Genomic DNA, 25568 nt, shown 5'->3' with positions numbered 1-25568 from the left:
GAAAGAAAAGCAGAAACACTTTGTATACAATTGGGCTCTTTGTTTGTAAGCAATTGAAACTGACTCGAAAAAAATACAGAGAAATAATAATAATAATCTGTTGAGACAACAGAACATTGGGTAATGTCCTAGAACTGAAGAAAGATCTGAATGAGCAGTCCTCAAGAAGGACAGGAAAAGAATAGTTCCAAGAATTTCAGTCAGTATCTCACAGATGAAAGAAGAATGACTCAGCTCCAGCCGCCACTGAAGACTAAATCCCCAGGGGAGAGTCTGAGGGGCTCAACCCAGTCATGCGCTTGCCACCTCTTGGAAAAGAGACTTGAAGGCCAAGGAGTTCTAAGATCAATAGGTTAACCAAACACATTAAAGAGGGCACAGAGAGTTCCCCTAAAAGAAAAGCAGAGAGCTGCTACCAAATGAAGGGAATACTAAGTTGGCAAGATGACCAGTGACCATCATAGACAGAAGACAGCCTTTCCAGGTAACAAGTTGCCAGGGGCAGGGCATCGTGTGTGGAGGAGAGCAAAACATCCTCACCCTAATAATGACATCCGATACTTGAAATGAACTTGGAACAACTGCAGATGCAAAAACCAAGAGCAAGCTGAAGAAAAATAGTATAAATATTAACATAAGAAAATAATCACCCCAGAGCAGACTGTGTGGGAAGAGGAAAGAATAGGTCACATCCTATAGGATCAGGCTATTTGGAAGCAGTTGGAAAAGAAAACTATAGAACAGATCAAAAAGAGGACTATTTTCTTAAGAATAAATATTTTATCAGTTATCTTGAAAGGAGCAACTTGAGATTTATTCAAGAATATCGCTCCAAAAACATATGTCATTGCTGTGTAAAATTATGTCTAGGCTACCTATGTAGGAAAACACACATAATTCTAAATTATATGTGAGTTCAGCTACTGTCAACTAATTTCTTTATGGTCTTCGTAGGATCCCTAGTTAAAGAATCCATCCTCTTATTACTAAATATTGAAACCTTGACTGGATATCATTCCAAGGAATATGGACGCCAAAATCCTCAACAAGATCCAAGGAAGATCCTTAGCACCAGAGAGGACAAAACCAGGTAAGCATTGGCACCTAGAGATGATGTCTCCAGATTTATTTCTCTGTATGTGCACTGCATGTGCATAAAAACTGAAATGTAGAATTTTAAAAACAAAAATGCTATGTCAGGGCGATATTTCTCAAACTAGGATCCTACACATCAGCTCTCTGAGATTTTCTTGAGGGAAAGGAAAGAATGGGGTTCCATGAATTAAAGGAAACAGAGCCTCGAAATTAGAAGTCTCATATTAGGAGACCACTAAGGCAGCTCACCGGCCAGGTACTGAGGACCATGATAAGAAGTGACCGTGAAAGCAAAACAGAAACAAAAAGTTGTGGAACAGCTGGGTGAGGTATCCCATCTGGGAAGTAAATCATCAAAGGAGTGAGTGGTAGTGACCCAGGGCCTACAGGCCATATCCCTTTGTTCTCAGCCATAAGCTCATCTTTCCTTTTCAAGAATAAGTCATTCAACAATGACAAGGATAAATCTCCGAATAATGATGCCGAGGGAAAGAAGCCAGACAAAAAAGAGTATATGCTGTATGATTCCATTTATATAATATTCTAGAATATGCAAACTAATCTATAGCAGTAAAAAGCAAATCAGTGACTGAGTGGGGATGAGAGGGTGGGATGTTTGGAAAGCAGAGGTCTAAATTACAAAACGACAGGGGAAGCTTTTGGTGGTGCTGGATATGCTCATTTTCGTGATTGTAGTGATGGTTTCACACATGGTGATGTCAAACACATCAAATCGTACACTGTAAACAGGTATATGTTATTGTATACCAATTAGACCTTGATAAAGCTCTTTAAAAAAAAAGAATATGTGAGCTTTAATCTATAACAGAATTTCTCAACCTCAGCACTATTGACATTTGGGGCCAGACAATTCTTTGTTGGGGGGCTATCATATATCACCGGAAGTTTGACAGAATCCCTGGCCTCTACCCACTACTATGATAACCAAAAATGATTCCAGACATTGCCACATGTCCTCTGCTGGGAAGGGAGGAAGGGGGAGGAACACCCCCAGTTGAGAACCACATGTCTCTAAAGATTCAGCAGGCTCCGAAGGAGGTCAGGGAAGAGACCAACCCCAGGGACACGGTGCGGACCAAGCCATCAGGGCGGTGGACCACACAGAGCGTCAAGCTAGCAGGCAGGCGCAGGCACGGCTGGAGGGCTGCGGGGCTCCGGCTGGGAATGCCAGGAGAGACCAAAGTCAGTGCTGGAGGAGCAGAGAAGTTTCCGATGGTTGCAAAGCCTCAAAGGAAAAACGAGAAGGATGTAAATAACACCTTGAGCTTGTTTACATTGCCCAAGTAGTTTTATGCCTATTATCTCATGGGTCTTTACAAGATGCATGCAAGGAGAAGAGGGGTGAATATCGCTCTCCTCTTTTCCAGACCAAGAAGAGGTGTCGGTCCACCAGCCTCCAAGCTCCTAGGTCACTGAGCACTGTGTTAGTAAAGGATGGTTAGATAACCCCTCACCTAGTCAGAGCTGCCAGATGACAATTCTGAAGGGCCATGAGGAAGCTTCTGGATTTCTGATGGCCACCCAACAAGTAGCAGGCTGTGATAGAGCAGGTGAGGAGTTTAGAGTTTCGCTTGAGGAAGCATTTCTGGGGTGAGTCTTGTCAGACAAAGAATGTACGATGGAAGGCTGTGGAAGAACATCCTCTTCTGGTGCTGACAAGAGGAGGAACTCGCTTCGCTGGGATGACTTAGAGTTCCGACAGAGGCGGGAGGAGTCATCAGAGGGCCGTGCCCAGCCCCTCCAGCACTGTGGGTCTTTGCGCAGTAAGAGGAGGGGAGAGCATTCGGGAGTGAGGGACTGAAGGTCATTTGAAATGAGGTTTTAGATTCATCCTCAGCACGTTTAGGAAGGGGCTAGATTTCAGTGCATCCAGCTCCCCCCAACCTTTTCTTTTCCCTTCATGGATATTAAAACCTTTCCTATAGAAAAACATCATCATTTACATGCAGTGTGAAGGTCACGATGCCTCTCCTTGAGCAGAAGAATGCATTGCTCCCCAGAAGAACTGCACTCCTGTGCAGGAGCTAGAGAGAGATTTGGGGAAGAAGCATTCATGAACCATACAGGCGATAAGCACATATCCCACCCCTCCTGCAGCCCCCAAAAACCTGAGTTAGTCCTCCGTGCAGGATTCATCACGCCAACATCCCAACTGGAACCTAGTTATCAGAATTTAATGACCATCCGTGTGTGTGTTTACAATGTGATATTTTGATGACCTTGCTTTCGTTTTTGGAGTGCCTTTCTTCTAGCATTGCTCAAGGAATGTTCTACATGGGCTTTTTAATTTTTTAATTACGTATCAACAACTTTATGGTGAAATGTAAGCAGAATCATCAAGAAAGAAAAATCCCAGGCCTTTTCACCATAAAAGCTAAACTAGTGTCTAGATACAATGGTCTTTCCCCACTCTAATATTGTACAGATATAACTTTTCATAATTGCAATGAAGGTACCTACATTATTTCCCGGTTTTATTTTAGTTAACATTACAGAATCTAGTTTTTGGGTTTTTTTTTGCATTCCTACCTCATATACATATTTTTAAAAAGCCATGTAATATTCAGTTTGTTAACATACCAGATTAGTTAAACAAAGTGCCACGGTTTGGTCATTCACATTGTTTTCCATTGAGAGAGAAAAGTCCTAATGAGAATATTACGGTTATCTCCCAGTATGTTGCCCATCCATTCCTTATGCATTCACTCATTCATGGAGCAAGATGGAACAGAAAGTTGGAAAAATCTTGAGTCCTTGGCTGCATCTTATTGCTGTCTTACTGGCTCTGGGCTGCCTACCACTTAAACCCCTACTTATTTAAGCCACAGGAGTGAAGTTTGTGCTTCTTGCAGCTAAAAGCAGTCCTAACTGATAGAGCACTGAAACCCCTCTGCGCACCTCCCTCTGCCGTTGCTCATCTCTCTGAGGGAGACGTATCCCTCTTGCTATTGGAACTAGCCCCCCATGTGCGTTCTTGATCCCATCCCCTCCCCTGCCTCCTCTTAGCCCATGTTCATGATGTCCTTTCTTATTTTCGTCCTGTATCTCTCCCTCCATTCTGTCTTTTTTTTATGTCTACTAAGAACCTGTAAGGATTGCCCTTCCCTTTACCCAGCCCACCGCTAGAGTAACTCCATCTTCCTCTTCCTCTTTTTGTCACCTGACCTCCTGACAGACTGGCCTTCGCCTACACATCCTCAGTCTCTCCCATGTTGGCTGTCACCCCCAAAACTGTGGAACGAGCAATAAGTTCACCGACCCCCTAGTTAGCAAGTCCCACAGCCTTTTCAGACCCTATCCTCCTCCAGCTTCCTGCATATGGCTCTTCAGCTCACCTTTTCCTTCTTCTTTAAACTTTCTTTAAAAGTATAAATATGTTATGTAGATTTTGGAGAGAATTATTTTAAATGACTGAAAAAAATGAACACAGACCTACACCCATCTATTTCCTTTCCTTCCCTGGATGCCACTAAAATACAGTAAGGATTTTTTTTTTTAAATATACATTCTCCTCTCTGCCGCTCAAAAAAGGAATCATCCAAAAGATAAAAGGAATGAGAGAAGTAATAGTTTGTGGCAGCGATGAGTCTGCTCAGGCCTCCGCGGGTAGGACTGTAATTGACCAAGGGCCCCGCTGCTGGGCTCTGAAACCCCCGTAAGATCCACAGCTGAGTTTGGGCCCAGGCCTTTCCTCCCCAGGGCTGCTCTCAACTAATGACTGAGCATGGCATTCCCAGGAGACACGGGACTCCCACACAGTCCCCTTTGGCTCAAGGGTTCCTGCCAGCCTTGCTGACTGGCCTCAGACTGCACTGTGGTCTAGGTGGTTTCCACCAGCCATCTTTCCTTCTCTCCCTCATTGTCAAATCTGGGTAAGGTCCTCTCAGCCTTTCATGGCTCCCTCCCTGCTTTCTCTCACATAGGGGCTTCCCTAAGGAACTCCGTGAGCATTTGGTATTGTCTTGGAATCTGCCCCTTGGAAGACAGCAGGTGAAAGATTTCAACAAATTTTTGGAAGATAACGAGCAGACGCAGGAGCAGTAGCTGATGGAAGCAGTGTGACCCAAAATGCCAAGCAGAAAGGAATGCTGATAAGCATTAAGCCAATTCCACTAGCAGATCTAGAAAGTCTCAGGACTCGGAGACGCAACTTACTGCAGAAGTTGAGGGGTGGGGGTGGGGGGTACGATGTGGAGCTAAAAACAGTTCTCTTCGTGGAAAGTGTATACCCAGAGCGATAAGGCCACCAGATCCTCTCCCCAACCTTGTCCACCCTCCACCAGCTAAGCCATGCCCAAACTCCTGACCCACAGAAACTGTATAATGACAAAAATGTGCTGTTTTAGGCTGCTCGGTTTGTGGTAATTTATTATACAGCAATACAAAATTAAAACAGATAGCTATAAAAGTATATTATTTAGAAATGAAGCAAATCCCAGGGTTTTAGATAAGGGAGGAATATGAAAATATTATATTTTTCAATATTAGGTATAGCTTCACATTTGGATACTTTTAGCAGTTTCTGATGCAAAAAAAAATTTAAGTAAAATCTTAAACACATTTTATGACTGTTGAGGGGGATGTTACTACCTGAGATGGGCTGAAACTGGGAAGGCCAGTCACAGCAGAGTCTGAGGGGAAGGTGAAAGCCAGGAGTGAGAGAGACCGGAGGCTGACATAAAGTGCAGAAGGTCACAGGTGGCATCCCAAGCTCCATAAAGAGGCAAGGGTTGGAAGGAAGACTTGGAAACCAAACCAGCAAGGAGGGGTTTCGGATATTTACGAGCTACCTTGGCCACCTGAGAACCATGTAACTGCCCAGGACACCAACTGCTATCCAAGGCTTGCTTTACACATCACCAGGCATGCGGAGAATGGCCCCGGTTTAGAGGTGAGGGGCTAGAACAGAAAATGCGTCTGTTTTCTTCTCCTCACAAGACCATGTTTACGTTATTGTTTACATTATTTTTTACATTGTTACATTACAATGTAAACATTATTTTGTATTCTCACTTTTTTGACCTATCCAACTTTTCTATGTCTGTAATTAGTCAAATCATTATAAATTACAGCATATTTCATTGAGTGAATCATAACTTCTTTAAATCACTGTAATTTTGCTGAATATTCAGGTTCTCTCGTAGAAATACTCCTATGTTGAACATCTTCAATCTCACGGCATTTTTATTCTGTTCAAGCATCTTCTTTGGAAAATTCTCAGTTCTAGAATCCCTGGATGGAGGGGTATGTGTGTACATATGCCTGGGTCTACATGGGAATCACCACACTGCTTCCCAAAAGGCTGAAATCATTTTAAATGTGCAAGCCTATTTTTTTTTACAATTATTTCTCTACCATTGGGTGTTTCCTTTCGGTGACTTTTCTCTTGGCTAATTTAGTAGAAGTCAAGTCCTACATAGGATTTTCTTTAAGTTTCATATCTTTAATTTCAAGGAAGAATAAACTTTCCCTTTGTGTTGGCCTATCCTTTGGTCTTGTTGCCAGCAGGGATGGTCTATTCCCTCTATTCTGCCTTCTACCAGGCTGTCCTGGAACCTACCTGCTGGCTCCCCTGATCCTTCCTCCTCCTCCCTGCGGTAGATATGCCAGGCCGTCCCCCTTCTCTTCCAACATCCTCTCCCCAGATTTCACCTGGAACACTGTTTCTCCCAGGGTAGACTGGGGTCCCTTCTCAAAAGAAATCATTTGAGGCACTTTCAAAATGCACATTTCCTGTGATGACACCAAATGTACAGAGGCAGAATCTCTCCAAGTTGTGCCCCCCTGAATCAGCTTCTTAAGCAAATTCTCAAATGTGATTCTAAGAGTTTGACAACACCTGGGGCGCCTGGGTGGCACAGTTGGTTAAGCAGCTGACTGTTGGTTTCTGCTCAGGTTGTGTCTCAGGGACGTGAGTTCAAGTCCCGTATCTGGCTCTGCGCTCAGCGTGGAGTCTGCTTAAGATTCTCTCTCCCTCTCCCTTTGCCCCTCCCCCACCCCCGAAATAAATCTAAAAAAAGAAAAAAAGAGTTTGACAACCACTGATATAGAATCCCCAAATGTGATTCCACCATTTCAGCTTCCCTTGCTCGGCACCAGTACAGTTAAGCTGCCTCCCGGATCCCTCCAGCCAGATGTCCCTCAAGCTCCACACATCATCTTCCAGAGCTCCCCACCTTTCACGGACACACTCAGTGCCTGCTGATCCCCTTTTGCTGAAATCCGTTCTTCCAGTCTGTCACCCGCCACCCCCCCGCCCTGAGCACAATTCAGTACTGACAGCTCCTTCCAAACTAGTCTTTGAAGGAGATTCCCTTTTTGATACAGGGCTTGCAGGGCTTGCAGGCCCTAGGGTAATGACTGACCTCTGTTTGCCTGCATGCCACATGATGTCCAGAAAGCATAATTCAACGTGACAGATATTATCAGACAGACATTAGCAGCTGCAGGCTGACAGACGTGCATCTCTAATGGAGCCCTACCGAGTCTCAATGGGCCAGAGAACCCCAAGCCTGGCTCCCACCCAGGGGGCAGGATGAATGCAGGAAGGAAAAAGAAGAGGGCCGCTGCCTCCACTCAAAGCAGCCAGGAGGTTTTCTTCACCCTCCAGGCCCCAATCTCCATGTTCTGAATGCATCTGAGGGCAAAGCCTACGGACGGACCCTGGCAGAGCTCTGACGGGAGGAAGCTTCCTGTGGAAACTTCCTGCCCTCAGCGAGGTCCATCACCTCCTAAACGCTACACCTCTACACAGCCTGGGTCTCCACACCACCCTGTGCCTTCAGAAATTATTCTGGAAGTAAATAATTCAGATGAAGATATAATCAAATCAATGTGCTCCCTCCCTGTGCTGTATTTTCATTTTTAAAATGGAGAGAGCAATATTTAACCTACAGGGAGATATTGATAACTTTGGGATTTATAGACCTTGGGTATCCACATGAAAGAACGGAGGGAGAAGAAGACAGATTCGGACAATCTCTCCTCTCACCGCCAAATCCACACATTATATCCAGGCAAAGGTTAGTTCTGGCTTCCAGTTCAGTGGAAGGGGTTCTTTGCCATAAAAGTCAGACACCTGAAAATTTGTGAATAAATCAGTTTTCTCAAGGTGTATTCCCAAATCAGTATTCTCAAAGTGTGTCCTGAAGAAACATCTTCTCCATGTACACTCGATAGCCCTCTTAGAGATTCAGAATGCATGTTAAAAGTTCTGAGAAATCGTCTAGGTCAAAATTTCGTTTAACTTTTTGACCCAGTTTTCCCCGAATTTCTTCAGCTTTGACACCTTTTCCCTAAATACTCCCAATTAGCATGGCAGGCGACCAGTGTCCTGTGTTATACACTTCAATAAACTCTACATCCATTTTTTAAAAAATCAAATCCTGTTTCCTTGTTGATTTATTTCATCATTTCAGAGAGTTTTCTCTCTTTCCTTCTGTTGGCTCTACCTAGTATTTTAGCTTGAAATTTTATTTCTACACCAAGGTCACAAGTTTACTGGGAGGCCCTCTATAAAATGAAAAGAAAATGATGCTTGGTGAATTATTTAGCAAAGTGCACCTTCTCTAAAAAGAAGAAGAATGTGGCTCTATGCCACTACCTCCTTGTTCACTCATTCATCATTCATTCGTTTGTTCATTCACGCCCTCTACCAGTTTAGTCCCAGAAGCACGGCGATAAATACTATTGATGCAAAGGAGAAAAATCCACTGTGTTTGTGATGAGTCCTATAACGGAGGTAAGAGTAGAAAAGCCCTATTTCTTTCCTATCTAAGAGTGGGAGGGGAAAGTAGCAGGTCAAAGAAAGGTCACAGACAGTAGAGATAGTAGAGGTTAGAAATCTCATCTCTGTTTTTCTCTCTGTAGCTTTAGTCATTGTCAGAGCAGATGGGCTTTTTTCATGAGACAAGGACGACAACCCCCAATTCATTCACATCCTCTGACAACATCATGACCAGAAAGGCCGAGCCCCTTCTCCAGCTCTCTCTGTGTGTCAGCCTTAGAGAAGGAGTCTCAGGCCCCAGGAAGGTCTCCCCCTCCACTCTCAGACCCACCCGCAGGGCCAGGGCCCAGGCGCCCATCAGCCTGCAGCCTCTAGCTAGTTCCTCCTAAGGCCACAAACACCCCAAAGCAGTGCTGGAGGTGGGCACAGCTGGTCACGTCTCTGATTTCACACCGTGTAGACAGTGAAACGGAGGATGAAATTTCCACGCAAACTACTGGAGGGCTTGCACAAAATTTCTGAATGTAACTTGCAGGGGTCACCTTTCTTGTCTTGTTTTGTTTTGTTCCAAGTGGTAAGGTGAGAAGCTCACAGGGGTAACTGTATTTTTCTTTCCTTATGCTTTTTTTTTTCCCTCTGCCCTACATTCACCTTTTCTTCTGAGGGAAAGGTAAAGCTACTGCTTTCAAGAGGAACAAATATCTGTTATGGTACTAACAGGGCATTTGTTCAAGAATCAGAAAAGCTTGCCTATTCTATTTGAGGTTTTTTTAATTATTTTGTTGACTTCCTCCAACTCCAATGTCTTAGTGTGACATCAAGTTCTATTGAGTTCTGATCTAGTCAGGCATAAAGAAAAAGAGGATTCCCCTCTAAGAAAAAAAGAAAGAGAAGAAAAACAGGATCCATAATCTTGTGAAATTGTCCAACCCTCCTCCCGACAAATCAAAATAAATTTAAATTTAAAAATTAAAATAAACTGCTACTTTTTAAAAAATGCCTCAGCATTACAACCAATTGAGCAATTTAACACACACACACACACACACACACACTACTGCTACTTGTATGCTTGGGCTTACATATGTCAGGTTTCTTGTACAGTGCCTCAAAATTCTTAGGTTTCATTCAGAGTCCTTAGTAAGGATCCTTGAACCTTGTCTTCCCAAGGTAAATTTAATTCTAAAATTTCCATTTTAGCGTTTCACCAATTATGCTTTGGGTACCTCATGAGTCAGAATTACATGGAGAGCTTGTTAAAATGCAGACTCCTTAAGGGGCACCTGAGTGGCTCAGTCAGTTGAGTGTCTGACTCTTGATTTCAGCTCAGGTCATGATCTTATGGGTCATGGGATTGAGCCCTGCCTCCAGCTCCCTGCTCAGCAGAGAGTCTCTCTGATATTCTCTCTCTCTCCCTCTGCCCCTCCACCACCCCCCACTCACACGTGCTCTCTCTCTCAAATAAATAAACCTTTAAAAAAGAAAATAAATTAAATAAAATGCAGACTCCTGGGGAGCCTCTGTGGCTCAGTCAATTAAGCGACCAGCTTTGGATTTTGACTCAGGTCATGATCTCAGGGTTGTGAAACTGAGGCCATATTTGGGCTTCACGATGAGTGTGGAGCCTGCTTAAGGTCCTCTCTCTCCCTCCCTCTCCCTCTGCCCCGCCCCTCTTTCAAAAAATGCAGGCTCTTGGGCCCCCCTCCATACCAACTGAATCAGAATCTCTCTGGGGAGGGTGTCCCAGGAGTCTTTGTCTTTAAAATTTCCCAAATGATACTTTGCATCCTAAAATGTAAGAAGCCCTGCTCTAGAATTTGGGAGAGTTTTATTAGGGTTTCTGAGTTGTGGTGCCAGATATTTCTGTATCTCTAAGGCAGGATAAACTTCTTGTGAATTCCATGAACTTTAGTATGTCAGTGAAATATCATAGCGATCCCCTTGGGTCATGCTCTTTTGAAGTTCTGTAACAAAAGTAACTATAAGCATAGTTAGAGGACACAGAATTCCTTCAGATTTAAAAATATCTCCTCTAAATAGGTCACATATTAATGAGTAAGATAGGTAAATTCCATTGTAACAAACTTTTGTGATTGTAACAAACAGTTCAATGTAATTTTGTTAAAACAGGTATATTGCAAGAACTAAAATCCAACTGAAATTAATCACAGATAGAAAAATTTTATGAAAACTCATTATGGTTGTGAGTTTTCTTCTAAATGAACAACTTGCCCTCTTCATAAACAGGATTTTACTTTCAATCCAAGACGAGCAATAAGAAGTCAATGTACACAGTCTGACTCCTTCCACCACTAATACTGTCCACAAAAACCTTGCATTTAGAGCTAAAAGAGCCTTGGGGATCATGAACTCCAACCCTCCTCTTAGATAAAGAAGCCAAAGACCAAATCACACTGTTGATGACAGAACAGAAAAAAAGAAAAAAAAAGTCCAGATGCCCTGATGGCCCAGTCCTTCTCCTACTGGAGTATAAGCAGCCTCCAAGAATCAAATGGTTCTTCAGGGGTGAGTGGAAGCAACTACTCTTTTTACATAATAGATATGCTATGAAGGAAAAAGGAAAAGCCACGTGAAATGTAAGATTTGAAATAAACACCACTCAGCCACCATGAATTATTCCTTCCTTCTCTCCTACAATTCAAGCTACATGGTGGAAAGATTTGAAAACCCCAGTGCTACTCCAACTTCCCTATCAAAATCTGACAAATTAAAAGAGGAGAGACCATGTGACCCCAAAGTAGTCATGAGTAATTACCTGATACCTATCCAGATTGATCCAGTGTGGTTGAGAATATATCAAACAAGGCTGTTAAGCTCTTCTCAGATGATTTACTAAACATATGCTATAGGTCTGCACGTGGGTTTCACTCAGTCATTCTGCTATTCAATAGCTACAGACTGAGCACCTACTAGGAGCTAGAAGTTATGACATATTCAAGCAATATTAAGATCAATAGACAAGGGGAAGGGAAACTAAAACCATAATTACAATGTGTTACATTACAGACTATAGAATCAGGTGTCATGGGCACAAACTCAGCTAGGTTCTGTCAGAGATGGTACTAACAGTGAAAATGACATTGAGCTGAGTCTTCAAGGAAAACCAGGGGTTTAACTAATGGGAAATGGAAAGGAAGAAAAAAATCATTCCAGGTAAGTGAATAGCATATGCAGAGGTGTGAAAGGGTGAGGATATCAAGTAAGCAGTTGGAGAGAGGGAGCTAAAAAAGAAAGTATTATAGACATAAGCTTTGTTTTTCATGCTATCTAGCACAATGTGGGGAAAGCCAATTTTTTAAAATAATAATTTTGAAAAATCTACCTTGCTTGGGCAAAAAACTCACAAGTGACTCCATACTGGTAACTGAACCAGTCTGACCTTGACAGTTGGTTTCAAATAAGAAAGAAAGAAATCTATTCTTTCACTTCCTGTCTGTAGAGTCTTAGACACCTTCCAAGCTCTCAAAGTCCACCTCTTCCAGCAAGACTTCCAGGATTTCCAGAGTCCAAACAGAGTCATTGTAAAGGGGGAAGGAAAAGTGTTTTAATGATGAAACTGAATAGGGGAAATTACACGTTCCCATAGTTAACCATAAAATTGTCTCTTTTCTAAATCCTTCATACGTAGGTCATATAGTAATTTTTTCCACTGGTAAGATGAAGTGATAGATTAAGTTCAAACAGGCTTCCACTCCTTAAGAACTGTGTGACTTCGGGGAAGTCATTTAGCCTCTCCGGACATCATTTTTCTTGCTGCAAACACCCGAGTTTGTTGTGAAGTTTAGACATGACTGGAGGGAGTGCGCCTGTCACACGGCCTAGCCTGTAAGGGGCCTCTCTTCTTGGGGCAATTGCTGTACATTATCATAGCAGTTTCATTCATTCAACAAATCTTTATTAGACACTTAACATATAGAAGCCAGGAATAGAAAAATAAATCTGAACTGGATTTTGCTCTCTAGGACGTCACAATCTATAGCGGAGACACAGAACAGACTCAAATAGCCATACTAAGGAAAAAAGTGCCTACTGCCAGGAAAAATACAGAGAAATTACTTGTGAAGTTGAGAGGACAGAGATTACTTGTGGGGACGGAGTTGGTGAGCAAGAAGGAGAAAGGATTTGGGGTTGAGAACCAAGGAGAGGAAAAGCATCTGAGTGGGGCAGAGTATCCGTCTGCTCCTCTGATAGATGAAATAAAAGAAGTTCCTGGAAGTAACAAATCTTACTCAACTTCACACTCAGGTACAGCAGAGCGTGGGTGAGAATTCTGAACTCCCCACCCCTTGTCCAAAGCTTTCACCATTACCACACTTTCCTTCCTGTTTCTAGAGGACTGGGCAGTCCAGGGAAAGCAGCAGAAAGGACGAGGTGGTGGGGTCGCGGCCACTACCCCAGGTCGGGGCACAGCAGAGTCTCGGCCGCCGAGGGCGGGCGCGGGAGAGGGGGTGGGCAGACCAAGGGGCGGGGAGAGGGGCGCGGGCGGCACTCCGGGGCTGGCCAGGGCACCCGGCCGACCGCCAGAGCCCCGCGCTCAGGCTCGCCTGCCATGGGGCGGCGGTGGCCGGCGCTGCGGCCGCTGACGGCGCCGCTGCTGCTGCTGCTGCTGCCGCGGGCGCTTCCCGGGGCGCACTGCCCGGAGCCCTGCAGCTGCCCGCCCGACGGCGCCCTGCGCTGCCCGGGCCCGCGCGCCGGCCTCACCCTACTGTGAGTACGCGGCGCCCCGCCCCGGGACCCTCGCTCGCTCCGGGCCACCTTGTCTCCCTACTCTTTAGCCCCTTTACCTGGAAGCTTGGAGCAAAAGGCTTGGCCCTATCAAATTCCACCACCTTTTAAAGTGATGAGAAGGCAAAGCTTGGGGACTGTCTTTGCGCCCCGTGCCGCGCCTTGGGTGGCGCACCTTCCTGGCGCACTCTGCAGCCCCTGGGGGTCCCAGGCCCGCGATTTCCCCGTTGGGGCTGTGGCAACGGGCTTGGAATTGCCCAGAAGCTACGGGGGAAGTCCTGCTCCCTGCCGCTGCTGGAAGGGGACTGGGTGTGATGTTTTTCTATCAGCAGCTGTCTCTGTCTTTGACCCTTGCACCAGCCAACTTGGTGAAGGTTACTGTGACCTCTGGCACCCTGAGCTCCTCTAGGCATGGGGTGGGGGGCGCCCTACGGCAAGGGGTCACCTAGTCACACAACCAGGATTACTGGCTAGCGGCCTCTCCCCACCAGTGCCCGTGTGCACCTTAGCAAGCATAGGAGCCACCGCTCTGCCCCTTCCCAGATGTACTGTCATTCCTATCTGGCTGTCTGATCAAGGTGCGCCTCCCACACACACCACCCAGGCTTCCCGTTCACAGAGGTGATTAAAAGAATTGCATACATCAGCAAGCAGACAGAGGAAGTCGTTTACTGAAGTGACAGGGTGAAGAGAGGAGGGGCTTTTATTGCTAGTGTATCAGAGTGTCACCTGGTCTCTTTTCTTCCATTTAGAAAAAGGTACCACACAATGGGGCGCCTGGGTGACTCAATCAGTTGAGCGTCTGCCTTTGGCTCGGGTCATGATCTCAGGGTCCTGGGATCCAGCCCTACACTGGGCTCCCTGGGGGGGGGGGGGGGGGCCGCCTGGNCTTCTCCCTCACCCTCTGCCTCTCCCCGCAGCTTGTTCTCTCTCTCTTCCTCTCTCTCGTGAATAAATAAAATCTTTAACAAAAAAAGAAAAGAAGAGAAAAAAGAAAAAGGTACCACACTTATATGATTCTATTTACATGAAATGTCCAGATAGAAAGCGGATTAGTACCTGCCAGGTAGGGGTGAAGGCCCAGTGACTGCTAATGGCTATGGCTTCTGGGGGTAACAAAAGTACTTAAACTTAGATTGTGGTGATGATTGCACAACCCCACAGACAGACTAAAAACCATTGCACTGTACACTTTAAATGGGTGAATAGTATGGCATATGAATTATATCTCAATAAAGTTGTTGAAAGAAAACAAGAAAGAAGAGTATTATAAAAGTATCCAAAAGGCAGTAGGCTGGTAGAGGCTGTGTTATATTCTAACCATTGGCAGTGATGAAATTCCATTCTTGGGGAGGAAAGAGGCAATCCCCCACCATTTTCTTGGGCCCCACAAGTCTGTCAGGAGTCCACTTCATGAAGGGAATTTCCCCTTCCTGCTGAGGAGCTGAGCCTCTCCCCTGAAAAAGTTAGTGGCCTTCACGGGGCGCCTGGGTGGCTCAGTCGGCTAAGCATCCCACTCTTGATTTTGGCTCAAGTCATGATCTTAGGGTGGAGAGAGCCAGCCCCACATCAGGCTCCAGCTCTGGGTGTGAAGCCTGCTTAAGATTCTCTCTCTACCTTGGGACACCTGGGTGGCTCAGTCTGTTAAGCATCTGCCTTCAGTCCAGGTCATGATCCCAGGGTCCTAGGATCGAGTCCCACATTGGGCTCCCTGCTTAGTGGGGAGCCAGCTTCTCCCTCTACCTGCTGCTCCCCTTGCTTGTGCTCTCTCCCTCTCCCTCTCTCTCTGACAAATACATAAAATCTTTAAAAAAAAAAAAAAAAAGAAAGAAAGAAAGAAAAGATTCTCTCTCTCCCTCTGCCTCTTCCCTCGCCCCCAGAGTGCTCTTTCTCTTAACTAACTAACTAAATAAATAAAGTTAGTGGCCTTCAGGGAATGTTTGCAGTTGAGGGCTACAGTTTAAAGGTTGAGGGGTTTAGGGGCGCCTGGGTAGTGCAGTGGTTAAGCGTCTGCTTTCTGCTCCGGGCGTGATCCCAGCGTTCTGGGACCGAGCCCCACATCAGGCTCCTCCACTATGAGCCTGCTTCTTCCTCTCCCACTCCCCCTGCTTGTGTTCCCTCTCTCGCTGGCTGTCACTCTCTGTCAAATAAATAAATAAAATCTTTTTTAAAAAATAACTAAAGGTTGAGGGGTTTATATTAATTAGTTTCCATTAATTATCTTGTCAGCTCAATTCCCTGAAGGTGAGGACCATGCTGATAGAATTGGTTTCAATCAATCAACAAATTCATGGAACCTGCCTTCCAAGTCCCAGCCCTTGTCCTTCCCTGACAAACCTCCATCTTGCTCTTGTGAATGACTGTGCCACTAACAGCCTTTCTCACTGGCCCAGTACTTATCATACAGACTTCAAGAAACTGAGGTCTAAAGAGATGGAATAACCTGACCAAGGTCCCCTTTTGCTATTGAGTAGCAAAGACTGTTAATTGTGTTTTTATATTTGCTTGTCTTCGTAAGAAAATTATCCTTTCCTAAATTCACACACACACACACACACACACACGAACTATCTTGGCATCCACACTAAGAGCATCTTCTAGACATTCAGATACCTTAGGTCAGCAAGCATGCTGCCCCTCACAAGGTCAGGCTTCCTGAACATCAGGTAATGAGAGACGGCCTCCTCCTTTAGGTGAGAACCCTATGGACACGATAAAGTGACCTCAGCATCCATCCATATACCAAGAGGAATACATAAGAAGGGATAGGAGGGTGGTTACTTTAAGGCAATGTTCCTCCAAGTGTGGTCCTAGACCAGCAGCATTAGCATCACCTGCAATCTTAGAAATGCACACTCCTGAGCCCCGCCCCCAGTCTACTGAATCAGAAACGTGGAAGATGTGGTGCAACAGCTGGTATTTTAACAAGCTCCCCAAGTGGTCCTGATACATGCTAAAGTTTGAGGACCAAGATATTACTCTCCATGAAGGATATAATCTTGTGGAAACCAAGAGTATGTTTTCAACTTCCTGTTCCGTATATTTTCCTTCCCCGTGCACCCCCCCAACACACACAAAATACCTATTTATTGCAAAAGGCAACTATGATCAAATTAAAAGCCCAAACTCTGGGCTTTTGTTCGTTTTTGTCTTCAAAGAGGAATAAGGGAAGGAATGCATGGAGGACAGACTGAAGACAGAAGGGCTGGGGAAGAATATATTTGATGGAGTAAGATCTCTGTGAGGCTGGGAGAAGAGCGTCTGTCTCAGATCACAGGAGAAGGGTTAATCTTAGAGAGAGGGATGCTTCTGAGTCCTGGGGGATGGATAAAGTTACATAACTTCACACTGAGGAGGAAGACAGGAAAAGTGAACAGCTTCACACTGAAGTCCTCTTTCCCTGACGATGAATGAATGAAATAGTAAACAGTAATTACAAGATAGGGAGAAAATGCCATGAATAACAAATTATCAGGAGTTCGTCAGAAGAAACCTGAAATTATGACATAAGCCTCCCAGAAGAAGAGACATACGGTCTTACACGAAGTCACGCACCAGGTCTGACTCTGTAGAAGGAAGGGGCGTGCTCTTGTTTCTGGGGGTTGGAGGAGCCAAGTGTAATTGCACAGCATTTCAGAAGTCATCATTGGTCCCTCAGTAGATGCTGAGGGTTTGTATTTGAATCTCCCAGGCCTTGGAAGTCTGCCTTATAAGACTACCATCTAAAGTCCACTATTTCGCTTAAAAGGGGGGAAAAAAGGAACATGGATTATAATTGTTTGTCATTGACAAGCCCACTGTTTGTAAATTTGGAAAGGGCACTGTTCAATCATTCTTACCTTTCTACCTCTTCCATGTTTTATTAAAAACTTAGGTATTTAAAATCTAAAATGTGATACAAAAAATAACCTCCCACATGTTCATTCACTCTAATTCGGGGGGGGCAGTAAAAGAAAAAAATGATTTAAAACATTTCCTTTTCCTTTTCTTATTAGTTTCAGACAACTGGAAGGAGAGGGAAAATTTTTTTTCACCTTGCCCATGGTTATATAAAGATCTTTGTCTCTATGACAACAGAAAGGTTGATCTTCTTGATATGGAAACAGCTTCTGAAAAATCTGTTGGTTAGAAAATGCTAATAATAATAATGGCAATTTATTTTTTGCATGTCATGCCTACTGAACAGAGAGTAAACTTTAAACTTTATTATAAGACACAATCCAAAGACTTGGGAAGGATAAAATGTGCTGTATCTATCAATCCAATGTTATAGGAAGATGTTAGTCTCCTGACGTATTTCCTGAATGTCTTTTTCCTTCTTGTACCTTCAGTGAAAATCAGGGTCCAAAACAGCCTTCAATGCTGTAGAGAGATATACAGGTGGAGGGCATGGTCCCAGTCCTCGAGGAGCCCACGGTCTAGATAGAAGCACATGCAAGAGAGCCATGTGGCCAGGGAGAGAGGCAACAAGGGTCTAGGAATTCAGAGAACAAAGCAATTACTATGGACTGAAATCTCCAAGGGAAGCCTTCATGGGTGAAGGGTTATGGGGCTGAACCTTGAAGGAGAGAAAGGAAGAAGAGTCCCAGTGGACAAACCACAGGTTAGAATAGATTCAGATTCCTTGCTGAGAAGCAAAGAATAAAAAGTTGAATGGATTCGAGTTTTTTAAGCCTCTCCCAGGCACTTTGGGGAATTTTTTTAAAGGAAAATATAAAATCATCAGAAACATTTGCATATATTACCCAGAGGGTTGTACAAAAAGAACAAAAATCCCAATATATAGTTCTTAACTAATAAATTTTGAATCAGTGTCATTCTTGGACAACTGATTACAAAGACATTAAGTAAAAATCATGACTTGGAGTCACTTCCCCATGAAGCTTTCCCCAATATCTCCTCCCTCCCATACAGGCATCCTTCGATACCCTGTACTTCCCTATGTTTTCGCACATATCCTGCCATAATGTAACCATTTATTCAAAATAAGCCTCTTCTGCTAGAGCAGGGCTTCTCAACCTCAGCACAACTGACAGTTGGAATCCAATCATCATTTGCTGCGAGGGCTGCATCCCTGGCCTCCACCCACTAGGTGCCAGTTGCACTGCCCTTCCGAACTATGACAACCAAAAATGGCTCTAGATATTTGCCCAATGCCCTATGGGGGGCAAGATCCACCCCCACCCTTGGTTTTGAATCACCGTGCTACAGTGAGAACCATCGCCACTTGAAGAGATCCCATTCAACTTAGGAATCCCAGAATTTTATGGGCATTATGATTCACATTCAGCACACATTCAACACACATTCAAGTGTGTATTGAACTACTATAATTATCAAACTGAGCAGACAGCTGAATAGGAACAATGAACCAATGCAAAAAAAAAAAAAGTATATTAGTTAGCATGTACCGCATCTAAATGTCATTTTAAAAATCTCTGTCCTAGAGGATGGGGAGGTGAGGAGGTGCTATGGGTAGCGGAAGAAGTTCTTTGTGTTATGTCAACCTCTAGTTTCCAGATTTTGCAGACCCCCAGTCTATCCTCTGAACGGGCATAGTAAACATATCAGCTTCAAAGAAGCAAGACTGGAAGCTTATCTATATGAGTATATCCCATCCAAATCGCTTTGATTTTTGTTATTTATTTTAACTCACTTATTAGAGAAAAACCAATCCGCAGCCCAGGATCTATTAAAACCAACCAAAACGATCCCCTAGGAGCCCGGATTGAGACCAGTGGGTTCCCAGTCCAGGGTACAAGGTAAGAGTTTACAGGACATGGAGAACCGTGCCAAGTTTTTGCAAGTGCAACAGCTTGGGCCTGCCCTCAGTTTCCATGCAGCTGGGCCTGACAAAAAAAAAAAAAAAAAAAAAAAAAAAAATCTCAGAATTCATATCGCTCGTGTCCCAGATCCCATTACCACCACCCCCAACATACCCAACAAAAGCAAAGGCCCAAGGTAGAGGTTGATCTTGAAACTCAGTTCTGACTCAAGTCTCTCAGCAACACCTTCAAGGCAATCCTTAAACCTGGCTGTGCCTATAAACAGACTCCTTGAGGAAAGCTTTGCAAGGACCAAATTTTATTAGTTTAAAAATCATCCTTATGGGGACAGTGAATGATGGCCCCTAATAGCACACTAAAAAAGCAAGCAACAGAGTTCCCAAAATCTCAGTGGAAGTGTAGAGCCAAAATGCTTCACACACCAATTCCTTTGGCATCGGACCCAGCTGCCCCCTTGGAGAGCAACAATTCCTTGGGTTCTTTCCCTTCCTTATTCTTTCTTATTTCAAAAGCAGTACGTCAGATTAATTCAGGGCTCCAGTTCTGCTCCTTCACCCCCTCTATCTTCTTCCCAAGCCTCTCATTTTGGCTTCTTTTCATGTCTTGAAATGGGGCACAAAATCTTTTCTTCCAAAATGTAATCTGTTGGAGTGGCTGCACCAGACGATGTCTTGGCCATGTGTAACTATTATCTTACATATGGCGCTTTAAAGTCAGGTGAGTCATGGTGATGGAGAGAGACCCTGCTGCTCACTTCCAGACCCAAGGGGGCTGGCTCGATGGAAGCATATGTATTCAGTTCTGGCAGCTCCCTTGGCGTGCAAAAAATCACATTTAATGCAGATTTTAGCAAATTTCTCACCAGCTATTTTTTTAAAGAGGAGAATTAAAATAATCCCACCCACCAGGCAGGTGGGCTCTCCGACTTGGTGGGCAGCTTCTAACAGCTTCTCTCCATGAGCTTCATTTCCTCCTAGCTTCTGCCTCTCGGGGAGAAGACACCCCCTCCCAGTCAGCAAACCACTCACAGCTGTGCTCTGTGTGGTCCTGAACCACAGCTCTTTAATGCCACCTGAGCCAAATTCAGAAAAGTCCAATTTATAAGTAAAACTCAGCTTTCAGAATGAAGGGGTTTTTTTCCCCCTGCTGCTGTGACATTTGTCCTTGACTCTAATGAAATGAGGTGACTCCTGCCTCAGAAGCAGCAGCAGACAGCCTTTCTGAGCCCACAGGTTTAGGACTGTTCTGGTATGACAAGGTAGGGTCCAACGCAGCCTTCCAATTACCTGAATTGATCAACAGGACAAAGACCGGGCAGCCCCGAGTTCTAGCACAAGTTCTCCTTCCCCTCATTTGCACCGTGGTTCGGGCTAGCGATAAAACCTCTGCACCGCCTATAACAGGGGTGGGATGGCTCCTGCCCCTGAGCAGGGCCGACTGTGGTGAAGATCAATGAGCCGGCAGAGCCAAAAGAACCAGGAAATAAAGGTTCCACCTAACTACAAAGTGTGACTGTAACAATCTGATGGTACGGAGAAGACTGCAAACCCACAGCTGATGTGTGAGGTTGAACAGAAAATACCTATCATCCAAGGGGCAAGCCTGATGCAATAGTTTTGTTCCTGGGAGGTGTTAATTAGAGAAAATGACCCACTAGGTCTCCTCAACCTGGAAGGTGAATAAGTTAGAATCTCAAAATAGCAGAGCTCATTATTGCCAGGAGTCTGATACGCTAGTCTTTTCAGCCCAGGCTGAGCCGCCTTTCAAACATGCCACCTGACACCCGATTAGAGGCTGTTTTCTATTGTTCAACTGTATTAGTCCTGTGTGTCCAGCCAGAGCATCCGACCTATTCTGGGTCCTTTCTTTTCTCCATTCCCCATCCCCAAGCTCAGGCTGACACTCGGAAGACCTTCAGGGCAGACCTGTTGACCATCTGGGTACTACATCCTGAAGCGTCCAGGACAACGTGCAGAATCCATAGACACTGCCCCTGTCTCCCAAGAGCTTCTAGTCTTCAGCCATAGGAGAGAGAGAGATGACTGCAGAGAAATGCAGAAGGTGGGGAAGCTCATAAACTGAGTCTGGTAGGAGTTCAGGAAAGGGGGCCGTCCCTTCTAGTCTGAGTAATGAAGAAACTTCCGTGGAGGCATCGCTTGAACTGCAGTTCTTTGGGCCTCGCTCTGTATGGGGGCAGCCAGACCAGGGCGGTTCTCCCTAAAGCTCAGTCCCGCTGACACCAGCTTGGAGAGGCCACGGAATCACTGTTCAGAGCCTTCTGCTCTCTCACTGAGCACCAGCACACACTCTGTGCTGTGGATCCTCAACAGAACAGAGGATTACTTCCCCCAGGAAAGGTCGATGGGGCTCTGGTTAAGGCTTTTCTTATTTGTAAGCACCAGAAACCAACTCCGACAAATTTAATCATCAGAGGTTAACTCGACAGAAAAATAAGGAGGAAAGCAGAAGGATGTGGGCAAGGTGCAGAGAGCATTCAGCATTTTAGCAGCAAGAGGTCAGTTCCCATTTCTCTAGATTCACCTTTACAATGAGTCAGCTCCACAGAATCCTATTCCAAGTTTGAAATTCCAGAGAGAGAGAATCTGGCTGCCTCAGGCCCCACCCCCAAGGCAAGAGCACAGGAGGACAGTCAGTGAAATGCTCCACCCAGACGCAGCCAGCCATGAGATGCTTCTAGAGAGGCGGCATTTTTGAGCAAGACAACCACACAAACTGGTGTCAGCCAGAGCTGAGGAGTTAGTGAAAAGTGAAGGCACACATGCCAGTAATTTCAGGCACTTTATTGTTTTTTTAAGATATTATTTATTTATTTGAGAGAGAGAGTGCAGGAGCAGGGGGAGAGGCAGAGGGAAAAGCAGAGGAAGAAGCAGACTCCCTACTGAGCAGGGAGCCTAACGCAGGACTCCATCCCAGGACCCTGGGACGCTTACCCGAGTGAGCTTAATCGACTGAGCCACCCAGGCACCCCATTTCAGGCACTTTAAATCCATCCTCAAATTAATTAAAAGTATGTGGTGTATCAGTTGCAACCAGCTTTTACAAGCTCACTTAAAAAAAAAAGAAAAGTTTTTAAGTGTCTGGAACAGGAGCTTATAATGAAAGAGTTTCCTGAAGCGTATCTTCAGTGTCACTGTCCTGACAACATAATATTCTCTGCTTCTAAAAAATACTTTTGAGAAATGATTACAGATGATGCAGACATTCCCTGGGGAGAATTCAACATGTAGTTTTATTTACCAGCGTTATTCTTGTCATGTTATATTATTGCTAGAAGAATTCCGTTTAGGGGATAAAGATTGGGTTATTTTGCTTTGTGTCTTTAGAAAACTTTAAATGGGTTTTGAGTAAGGGCTTAGATGTGTTTACCATTTTCCTTAGAGGCTTTATATTTTTAATTTAGTTGTTGCACAGATGACTTGGAAGATCCATTATCCAGGGAATCTTCTTGAAAATTTTCGTCCACAGTGTAATTCATAAGCTCCTCACAGCTTCTTGGGTGCTCCGGAAAGTCTGTCTTGGAGGAGAGTCACCCAAATTGCACTTCCCAATGGGAGGGTTCCAACTGACTGAACTTTTTAATCAGTGAGCAGATGAGAAGTCTGCAGAGTGGTTCTCTAGGGTTGTAACGTTTAATGGAAAATTGTTCTTTATCGTTTTTTAAAAAGGGCTATCAGGTGACACCTGCAAAAGATACCTGAGCCCAAAAGAAAGGTACCAAGTGGGAGTATTTACTCTCCCTCTCAGTTCTCCTCTCTACAATCAGCAGAGTTAAGAGTCAGGGACAAGTCACAAATATTTTATAGATTAAAGAGTGACCCATGACAAATAGAAGAGTCCATTCCAAAGTAGTGAACCCACCAGCCCCCTCCCACCCCCAGTAATCCCCTACCCTTGACAAGGAAGTTAGAGTTGTCGCTCGAAGTCACCGGGGTAGCTTGAATCCTTCACAGTAAGCAGCTGTGAATTAGAAGTACTTAGTGTGCTCTTACCTGGTGCTAGACGCCTTATTAGTATTATATAAATGTTCCCTTATTTAATCTCAAAAACTGCTGGGGTTGTTAGTATCATCAGTATTTTATAGATGTGGAATGAAGCTGTGATTTGAACGCAGGCCTTCTGCCTCCAGAGTCTGTACTCTTCACTGCCCCAGGATACTGCTTCCAGAGAGAAAGCACACGCCGTCGGGGATGACGGCCTATTCTGGAAAGTACAAAGCGCCCGAGAGAGACCTTTAACCAAGGGTAGCGGCAGAGAAGGAAGGATGTGCCAGATGGTGGAGAGAGTGTGAATGAGGGCAGAAAAGGGAGCGGCAAGTTCAGGAAGTACGACAGGCTGATTTGTCCAGGGTGGCACAGTCCAGCAAAAACACAACGCTCGTCACATGTGTGGTCTTCATTTTCTACTATCCGCATTTAAAAAGCTTTTAAAAGGTGAAATCAATTTCAGTGAAATATTTCATTTAATCCACGTGGACAAAATTATCATTTCAACATGTAATTAGTATAAAGTTGTTCATGAGATACTTTATATTCCTTTTTCTTGCTGAGTCTTCGACTTCTGGTATGTACTACACTTTACAGTGCATCTTGATTCAGACTGGCCATGTTTCAAGTGCTTGATGGCCACATGTGGCTGGTGGCTGCCTGACTGGACAGCACAAGTTTAGTGTATGGATTATGTGACAGGAACGACAAATGAAGTTTGAGCCTTTATTTGGAGGGCCTGAATGCAGGGCTCAGACATGTGTAGACAGTAGGTGGGCCAAGAGGAGGCAAAGAATATAACTGTGTATGATAATAACATGGTGGAAGGTATCAGGAAGATTAATCTAGACCTGTTAGGGGAAACCCAGGGTGAGGTGAGGGGAAACCAAGTCAAGGACTAGTTGGGGTGGAGAAAAGAATGCCCAAGAAATTTGGCAGTGAGAAAGGAATAAAGGGGCTGGAAGCAAGAGACAGTTGTGAAGGCAGGGTCCACCAGAGAATGGGTGTTCAGTGGTGGAACAGAGGAAACATTCATACGGGGTACCCGGTAAATTCTCAAATAACAGTACAGGAGGAAAAAAAAAACCTGAGTAGTCATTCTTGCTGAGGAGGGTAGGGGAAAGAAAGACAACCCACTCTGGTAGGCTCATGGAGGAACAGGAATTTGAGCAGCATCCTTGAAGATTAAGACTGTGAGCACATGCCCTCCAGAAGCTGATGGTTCTGTCAGAAGGCTAGGTTTTCACCTGAGAACCAGAGGATTCTGTAGCAGAGTGTATCAACAAAACCCCCAAAGGAACAGCACTCATGTGCTTTGATTAGAGAAGGACACAGCACTGGACCAGGAACGAAGTAACCTATGTTCTAGTCCAGATCTGCCCCACAATTGCCACATGGTTTCAGGGAAATCGTTTCACTTTTCCTAGCTGAAGATTCTTAGTATATAAAGTGAGGAGTTGGACTAAACCACTCGCAAGCAGCCCTTTCCTCTGATTCCTTGAGTCTAATACAGTAAGTGTTTAAAGGAGTGGTCAACCAAAACCACCTGGATGTACTTTTAAGGAGCATTCCAAATTTTCAGATGTAAAACTTAACAAATTGCATGTCCATCTATACTGACTTCATATTTCAGGTAACATTGACATCTCAGCTCCCTGCAGGTAAATGCTAAAGACAAGAGGTCAATAAATGAAGACATATCCAGTAATGAAGCTACCAAGTAGATCAATGTATTTGAAAACGCAATGATTTAAAATCATTTGGAAAGGGGGAAGCCATTTTTATTTCTTTCCAAGATGAAAGCAAGTTTGTTGTAATTACCGAGCAGCTTTGAAAAGAACACAGACATTCTTAAGTCTTTGTTGAATTTAGATCAAGGTCTTATGTAATAAATACAAAAACATTAACATTCTTTTAAATAAGGTAACGTTTCCCCTCCCATTTCGATGAGTTCATTAGGCAAAAAGGCTTTGAGCATCTCTGATTTCTGTCTTTTTTCCTCCCTCTGATTCAGTAGCATTTTAAAATTCAGTATGTATAGCTCTAGCAATAAACTAATTGTCTGTGAAAGATGGATGGATGTTTGTAGCTTTCTTAAATTGATAATATAGATGGTTTTCCTAAATAATTAGAAGGAAGTGAATAAAAATATTTCATTTCCGGTGTGCTGGGCAGAAGGACAGGTAAAGG

At 44.4% G+C, this 25568-nt stretch overlaps 1 protein-coding gene across 3 annotated transcripts in view; it reads left to right on the top strand.

The window, feature by feature from the left end:
* The first annotated feature begins 13367 nt into the window (after positions 1–13367).
* The window catches only part of LOC100478534 (lutropin-choriogonadotropic hormone receptor), a 43279-nt gene continuing 31078 nt past the window's right edge, over positions 13368–25568 (top strand). For all 3 annotated transcript variants that reach the window (XM_034659105.1, XM_034659104.1, XM_034659103.1), the window contains exon 1: positions 13368–13570. In XM_034659105.1, coding sequence (XP_034514996.1) covers positions 13413–13570 — 158 coding nt within the window. In that variant the 5' untranslated portion in view covers positions 13368–13412. The remainder of the gene's footprint in view (positions 13571–25568) is intronic.

This window comes from Ailuropoda melanoleuca, chromosome 4 (genome assembly GCF_002007445.2).
Source record: "Ailuropoda melanoleuca isolate Jingjing chromosome 4, ASM200744v2, whole genome shotgun sequence".
In the NCBI taxonomy this organism is placed as follows: Eukaryota; Metazoa; Chordata; class Mammalia; order Carnivora; family Ursidae; genus Ailuropoda; species Ailuropoda melanoleuca.
The sequence above is the reverse complement of the archived record's forward strand: the minus strand, read 5'-3'. Positions and strand labels throughout refer to the sequence as shown.